Consider the following 8,894-nt stretch of genomic DNA (forward strand, 5'->3'; position numbering starts at 1 on the left):
TTTTTTAGGTAACCTTGAAAAATTGCATGTTTGTGCAAAAAAAGTTTTCGTATGTTTAATTGTGCATACTCAAGTTTGTGGTGGGTTTGATTCAGAGCTGCAGGTTTTAGAGGCGGCGAGACTCAAGGCTCTGGACACACGTTCATTCATCATGAGGCAGCCAGAAGTTGAACAGCCTCCACCAATCAGGAGCAGGCTCAGTGCTGTCAATCAAAACGAGAACGCACCCACAACGTCTCGAATGGTGCAGGCCAGGTAAGACTGACATATTACAACCAAAAACAGTGTATTATACAGATCTTTGCTCAGCACAAAAATTGTATGAAATACAGTGTATTATGTATAAGTCAATTGACTTTTATTTCTAAAGTGCTTTATACAATGTCAAAACTTTAGTTTACAGAAACGCCTTTTTAGAAAAATAGAATATAGTTCTCTACATATTATAACTATATATAGTAATATAGTTAATATACCATATCATATTTTTTATCCTTTCAGCCGATCTCCGGGTCTAGCGAAAACACTTTTAGCTTAGCTTAGCATAAATCATTGAATCAGGTTAGACCATTAGCATCTCCCAACGTTAAAATAAAATGTTATTTAATGTGTATATTGTAATGAAGGTTGAATGTCGTGCTGCTAGTATAATTTTTCCATGGTTCATTGATGAATAAAATGGTAATATCCTTTAGAAAAAAGCCATTGTACACACTCGTATCTCATTTTCTCCCACTGCAGAGAGAGAGCAGAGGCAGTCGGAGGATCAAGCCCAAAGTTCATCGTGACATTAGATGGAGTTCCCAGTCCATTAGCAAACCGCACAGATCAGGAGATGGAGACTGAGGACGAGCTCAACACCACCGCTGACCTCCCAGAAAACAATAACAACAACAACACCACCACCACCACATCCAAACCTGCTGTCCACCTCAGACTTGGCGCTGACTTAAGAAATGCTTGCGGTAAGATTTTAGGGCTCATATTTGTTGTACCTTAATCAAAGTGTATATCACTTACTTTTTGTGGAAAATTTATAGGAAGAGTGTATTATGTACAGTGTTAAGTTACTTCAGAAAAGTTATTAATTACTAATGACATCATTAAATTTGTATTTAAATTACATTTTTAATTACCGCTTTTGAAAATTACTTATTTGTTAAATCTATTTACCTAACATCAGTGTTGGGCCCATTCCTTTAAAAGAGTAATTAGTTAATCTGGCTGAGAGAGACGCTGCTCGCATGAAAACCGATTCAGTGTTCAGTTCAATTAGTAACGCACATTTTATTGCCAGTAATGGCAATGTTGTTGTGAAGGGGGGAAAACAGTAATTCGTTTGATTATTCGATACTGAAAAAGTATCACAACACAACACAACTTAAATGTCAGCACATAAATGCACTACACGTAACCCTCTTTTAATTATTTAAATCTGAGCCAAACCTTTTAGCTTTATTAAAAAATGTAACATGTTAGGAATTCAATATGTATCAAAACTGGTGGCATGGTAGCTCAGTGGTTAGCACTGTGGCCTCACAGCAAAAAGATTGCTGGTTTAAGTCCCGGCTGAGCAAGTTGGCATTTCTGTGTGGAGATTGCATGTTCTCCTGGAATTGAAATGGGTTTTCTCCGGTTTTCCCCACAGTTCAAAGACCTGCGCTATATTTAAATTGGGTAAACAATATTGGCCCAGTGTATGAGTGTGTGAATGTGGGTGTTTCCTAATACTGGGTGTGTGGCTGGACGGGCATCCGCTGTGTAAAATACAAGCTGAAATAGTTGGCAGTTCATTCCGCTGTGGCAACCCCTCATAAATAGGGGAGTAACTCAATGGAAAATTAATAATGGCATCAAAGACAAAACATTTCAAAGCAATGACACAATATTTTATACATACCATATATTGACATGAATTTCTGACTATGTTCATTGTTTCTCAAGCATGTTCAATCTACTGGATCAATTAATTACTCTGCTTTCTATTGTTGATTGATCCAGAGCTGTTGAATTTATGAACAGTATTTAAACAAGTACATTATGAGCAACTGTAATTAACTGAAAATCAAAAGTAATCATCTGTGGAAAAGTAATCTAATTATAGTAACTAGTTACTTTGTGACTAATTACATCAAACACTGATTATATATATATAAAAGTTAAGTCACATTTATTTCTATAGTGCTTTATGAACTGCCAAAACCCTTTTATAAAGAAGGACAAAAAAGAAAAGATAAACTGTTACCAGTGTTTGAATCCATTCAGCCGATCTCCGGGTCTAGCGAGAACACTTTTAGCTTAGCTTAGCATAAATCATGGAATCAGATTAGACCATTATCATCTCACTCATGAATGATGAAAGAGTTTTGATAATTTCCCTGTAGTTACATCTTGTAATCAGATGTATTGTTAACAGTTTAGCTCAGTGGTCTCAAACTCAATTCCTGGAGGGCCACAGCTTTGCATAGTTTAGCTCCAACCATCTCCAACTTGCACCTGCTTAATAGTCTCTAGTAAACTTGAACAGCTTGATAAGTTGAATCAGCTGTGTTTGATTAGGGTTGGAGCAAAACTGCAGAGCTGCGGCCCTTCAGGAATTGACTTTGAGACCAGTGGTTTTGCTATGTTCAATATTAATAGGAGCTATACTCTCATTCTGGCTTGATAATCAAGAAGCTTTGCTGATTTATAATTTGTGCCTCTATTTCAATTATGTCTTCATCGTGCAGATGATGAGGTGGAGGAGATGGATATCGAGGCAGTTCAAGCTAAACGACAGAAACTTCCAGAACGCTGCAAGTTTTGGCCAACGTGCAAGAGCGGAGACGAGTGTTTATACCATCATCCAAACACACAGTGCAAGTGAGAACAAACCCTAAACAGCACTTACACTTTAAACATCTCGCTGATTCATATCAGAGATTTCAGATTTTAATCTTATTTTTTGGCCATATTAAATGTGCTGCAGTTTCTGATATTAATATTATTGCTCAGTTTGGCTCACTTAATGTAATTGGAGGGTCTTAGTTTTCACTTCATACCATAACTAAATCTTGCAATAAGTTAAAATGTAACACATTCATGGAAAACAGGTGACATTTTTACAATGTGTGTCAAGTTTTGGGTTTTCCTAAAATGCTTCTGTGAAGTTTTAACTCAAAAATAACCTGCAGATCATTTTAATATATCATTCTAAAAGCTTCTTTATGGATGGAATCAAATACATAATGCTTTCATGTGTGTCTCTTTAAATGCAAATGAGCTGCTGTTCAATGCCCACTTTTTAGAAGAAAGTGTAAAGATTGTAGATTGTGCTTTGGTTACTCTGACAATAACAAACAAAACTTGTCAAAAAAAACTTGTACAGTTCAACTGGTACAGAAATGTAGAAAATGTCCATTCCCAGCTAACGCTTGTCAATTCAAAGCCATGTAGATTTGTCTATGAGCTGACTCATGAACGATTTGCTGATGGATCGACTGAGTGAAGCAGTTTTGAATTGCTCCAGTGTCTGTATTTGTGCTTGCACTTTTTTTGAACAGTGGTGAATAGTGGTAAACTGATGACCTTCGCAGCCAATCACAGTCATATCTGTTGAGCACATGAACACAATGGCTAATCAGCAGTGTTTAAGAACACCCTCAAATGGTAATGGGAAATGGACATTTTTAATATTTCAGTAACTATTTGTACCAAAGTGGATACTTTTGACAACCCTAAATTATGCTTAGTTGTGCTCTGTGGAAATGTATATAAATATCAAGACTGCACAATGTCGCAAATTATCATTATCGCAATAATAGTACATGCAATTCATGTATCGCAGATGTGTGATAAATTAAATACATTTTATACATTGGTTGTTTATCTAAATTTGACCAATCAAAGGGGAGCTTGCTATCTTTAGTCCCGCCTCTCCAGTAATTGCTGCTCTGCTATTGGCTGAAGGTGAACCCAGAGCTGTAAATGAATACATATGGTGGGAAATAACAACAGCCAATCAGAGTCAGAATATTGGCTGAGGTTTTCACTCATTCATAGTAATTTAAAGACTATTTTATAAAGAATATTTCCAAATTGATACAGTTTTTTAAGTCCGAGTTAGATCTGAAAAATATCTTTTACCTGTTTATTTTAATATCATTAAATAGATTAGTGATTTAAAAACATAGCTAATAAAACATGTTGAATTGATAAATATATTATTATCGCAATACTCAACAACAACATTGCGGCCCTAATAACTACATTGTTTTGACTTTGTTGCAGAGTTTTTCCCAACTGTAAGTTTGCAGACAAGTGTCTGTTTATTCATCCCAACTGTAAGTTTGACGCTAAGTGCACCAAAGCAGACTGTCCGTTCACACACGTCAGCCGAAGACTCAACAGTAACCCGACAAGAGCAGGTGTGTAAGATGAAGATGAAAATTAGAAATTGCATGTAAATATGTTAAAAACGGCTCTTTGCACCCGCTTATTGACATTGTGACCTCTGATCCCACAGCTCCGGCTCTGACCAGCACCGTGTGCCGTTTCTTCCCTGAATGTAAAAAGGTGGACTGTCCTTTCTACCACCCTAAAGTAAGTTTGATTTATATTAATTTATTTGTGTGATAAATATCTGAACTTGCAGCATCATTATTATAATCTGCAATGTCACATTACTTTTCAGAAATTTGCTAACCAGTGGTTAAGAAACTCATTGAAATTAATATTATTATTATTAACCAAGTTGAAAATTATTGTGTAGTTGGAATGTTTTTGGAAACCGTTATGCATTACTAACTTCAAACCCCTGTGTTATGATATTTAAAAATGTCATTATTTATACAGTAGTACTGTATTTATGATTATATATACAGTTGAAGGCAATGCTGTTAGAAATATTTCCCAAGTGATGTTTAATTGAGACAAGATTTAATATGCTAACTTTATTAATGACAGTACATATTTTACTAGTAATTTTGTAAGATGTAGTTTTCAGCTTAAAGTGCAGTTTAAAGACTTCATTCATACATTTTTCTTCAGCTTAGTCCCTTTATTTATCAGGGGTCGCCACAGTGGAATGAACCACCAACTTATCCAGTTTATGGATTACACAGTGGCTGCCCTTCCAGCTGCAACCCTGTACTGGGAAACACACTTATACACTGCAGTCAATTTAGTTTATTCAATTCACCTGTAGCACAAGTCTTTGAACTGTGACGGAAAAACAGAGCACTTGTAGGAAACTCACGCCAACGTGGGGAAAACATGCAAACTCCATACAGAAACGCCACCTGATCCAGCCATAGGTCGAACCAGCGCCCTTCTTGCTGTAAGGCGACAGTTCTGACCACTGAGCCACCGCACTGCTCCAGTTTAAAGACTTAATTAGGTTAATTAAGGTTGTTTTGTAGTAAGGTTGGACAATATATAATTTGAGCATCAATATTGCAATGTGTGTCTCTGCAATAGTCACATCGCAGGATTAGATTGCTTATTCAAGATTAAAAGATAAAGATACTATTATTTTTTAATTATTAATGCAATCATGACCAGATTATTTTACATTTGATTGTTAAATACAATTAGGCTCTCCAAAAAACCTTTAAGCACTGTTTATTTAGCTTTTATTTTTGCTGTCATATTTATATTTGCTTGCAATTTATTATATTTTATGCAGACGCACTGCATAAAAATAAAGACTTGATATCGCAGTCGGCCTAAATGAATAAAAACCTTTACAGATAGTTATTCGAATCATCTGATGAAATTATATTCATATCGCAATATAGATCGCAGCACAATAAAATATCTCAATGTCAGGTTTTTCCAATATCGTGCAGCCATATTTTGTAGACTCTAGCTGTTTGTTTGTTTGTTTGTTTGTTTGTTTATAAATATGAAAATCAGACTTTCTCCAGAAGGGAAACAATTTTTAATCTCTTAACCATCCCTTTTAAATATTAGATAAACAATTCAAATCATGTAGTATTCAAGTTTATTTACATTCTTTAGTGAGAGACATGAATGTTTACAGCATTCAACATTTTTGTAAAGACAACTTAAGTTCATCCTAGATCATCACACTCTTTTGCACTGCTGATCTTGCTGAGCTCAGTGCATTGTTATTCCAAATGCTTTATTTTTCACTGAATCTAATGTCATGTGATTTGATGTTGTTTAATGCAGCCGTGTAGATTCGCGACGCAGTGTAAGCGAGCGGACTGCACTTTCTATCATCCAGCTGTAGCCGTGCCGCCCAGGAGTGCTCTGAAATGGACCAAAACACAGAGCAGGTACTGCAAACTCACGTTTATAATGTGTCTGTGAATCTGCTTGTTAAGCGTGACGTCACGTGAAGCGGCTTCCGAGTCCAAGCGCTATATCAAACTGTATGAGGAGACTCAACACATAGTAATAATAAACGTTTACAAAGCGATGTAATACTTTTGAAAGTCACGATCGCAATATATTTATATCCATGCCTACAATCCAATGGCCAACAAGTGATTCATTTTTATAAATTGTTAAAATAATTGGTGTCTTTAATGCAGCAAGTTTATATAAAATTTGCTTTAATGTGTGATAGGTGATACTAAAAGGCGGCCATGATCGAATATTTTCTAATTTCAAATGAGTAGCGGCAGACCCAGAACCAGTATTACATATGTCACGACTTAACAAGCGGATTAGGGCAGTGCAATATGATGATATATCATATGGACAAAATAATAGTAATTCATTTTATTTGTAAATGGCGCCTTTCAAGACACCCAAGGTCGCCTTACAATAAGCATCAGCAGACATGCTAAACAAATTAAACATTACTAAAAACAATCATTGAGTTAAAACACAATAGCGAATATAAAATAACATAATAAAAACATGATAAAAAAATTGTTAAGTAATAGCCTGCTTAAAAAGATGGGTCTTTAGACGTGATTTAAAGGTGTGAAGACTATCACTGCTCCTTAGATCTAGTGGAAGTGAGTTCCATAGCCGAGGAGCAAGAGCTGAAAGATCTGTCTCCCATTGTGCTCAATCGAGTGCGAGGTGGTACCAAGGTGAAGTTGTTGGCTGATCTAAGGGTACAAGAAGGGGTGTAGATAAGGAGAAGTTCAGTGAGATATTGAGGAGCGAGATTATGAAGTGCCTTGAAAGTTACAAGTAATATTTTAAAATCAATTCGATATTTTACTGGAAGCCAATGAAGCTGATAGAGGAGTGGTGTGATGTGCTCGTGAGATGGGGTCCTAGAGATGACACGAGCTGCATGGTTCTGAACCAGTTGGAGTTTATGGAGAAGTTTGGAAGGAAGTCCAGAAAGAAGTGCATTACAGTAGTCAAGACGTGAAGTAACTAATGCGTGGAGAAGAATTGCTGTTATTAGTTGTGAGAGAAGGGCGGAGACGAGTGATATTACGCAGGTGAAAATATGCTGTACGTGTAATATTATTAATGTGACCTTCAAATGAGAGTGTGCTATCCAAGATGACACCCAAACTCTTAACCTGCACGGAGGGAAAAATTGTACTGTTATCAATGTCTATAGTGAAATTATTATACTTTTAGTGCCGATGAGAAGGGCTTCAGTTTTGTCGCTGTTTAATTTTTAAAAGTTAGCTGAAAGCCAGATTTTTATTTCAGCTAAACATCTGCTCAAAGCAGGAGGAGGAAAAGAACAGGAGGGCTTGGTGGACAGGTAGAGTTGAGTGTCGTCAGCATAACAGTGAAATTGTATGTTGTATTTTCTGAAAATGTGACCAAGAGGCAGTAGATATATGATAAACAGGAGTGGACCCAGTACAGAACCCTGTGGGACACCAGTAGTGACAATCTGCGATCTTGACTTAAAATCTTTAATTTGAACAAACTGAGTACGATCTGCAAGATATGATAAAATAAAATGTATATTTTGTATAATTATATGGTATATAATTTCATATTATGCTTTTTTATAATTTACATGAACACATTATATTACATGCCATTACGGGGATGCTGAAAGAAACATGAGAAAGTTGCAATCTAAAAAGTAGTTTTTAAATTTTATTTAGTGATATTCTTTTATATTGGACCTGTAATTATTAGTTTTTGAAGTGTTTAATATTGTATTAATATTTATTTTATATTTTAACAATCGCCCTGAAGTCCTAAATAAAGTGAGGAATATGATCACATATAGATGAGTACATTTCTAAGTTTATACTTTAAAATGTAAAAAAAAAAAAAAAAATTGGTCCTAAACAAACTATCAACTGAATGAATTTACAGAAATGGTACTATATCGTGTTCAGAGTTGAGTGTAACGCATTACTGTGCATTCACACTGAAGGCGGTGAGAGCGTCAAAGGTCGCTCTGGCTGCCCTGGCGACAACGCTGTCTGCTTTCAGCTCCGGCGGCGAAAGCTTCAAAATTCACTACACTGATCTCACATTGAAAGGGGTCGCTGCGGCATATCAGCAAATCAGTTACTTTCCCGCATAAAAACATGCTTTCTTGTGTGAAAATGTTGCGCACTTTTTATCAAATTCATTTAACAATAGAAGATCAGGTGTGATGTGGTGTGTGGCTTTGCTCCACTTAATTATCCTGTGTCCATATGTCTAAAATATCCTGTTATACTGTATGTGTACTGTTTTGTATTGTTGCATGAGATTCACGCTTTTTTAAAGAAAAAAAAACATTTTTTTATAAAACATTAATGCACATCAGTAACTCGCCAGTAACTTGTTTAATGTTTGTTCCTGTAAGAAATAATTGGAAATCTGCTGACGGCAATAATCAAACCCTTGGGAATAACTGTAGTTGGAACCAAAGGCCACAGATCTGTGTTCTCTGGTTTCCTCTCAAGCGGTGGACTTCTACATTCTGATTACTTGTCGGTGAACCGCGTCATAGCTCATTA

At 35.9% G+C, this 8,894-nt stretch overlaps 1 protein-coding gene across 7 annotated transcripts in view; it reads left to right on the plus strand.

Annotated features, from left to right (window-relative positions):
• Positions 1 to 8,894, plus strand: part of zc3h14 (zinc finger CCCH-type containing 14) — an 80,608-nt gene that overhangs the window by 70,419 nt on the left and 1,295 nt on the right. For all 7 annotated transcript variants that reach the window (XM_073932861.1, XM_073932863.1, XM_073932862.1 and 4 more), the window contains 6 exon segments: positions 96 to 255; positions 742 to 965; positions 2,730 to 2,862; positions 4,270 to 4,406; positions 4,505 to 4,581; positions 6,175 to 6,281. In XM_073932861.1, coding sequence (XP_073788962.1) covers positions 96 to 255; positions 742 to 965; positions 2,730 to 2,862; positions 4,270 to 4,406; positions 4,505 to 4,581; positions 6,175 to 6,281 — 838 coding nt within the window.

Source organism: Danio rerio, chromosome 20 (genome assembly GCF_049306965.1).
Source record: "Danio rerio strain Tuebingen ecotype United States chromosome 20, GRCz12tu, whole genome shotgun sequence".
In the NCBI taxonomy this organism is placed as follows: Eukaryota; Metazoa; Chordata; class Actinopteri; order Cypriniformes; family Danionidae; genus Danio; species Danio rerio.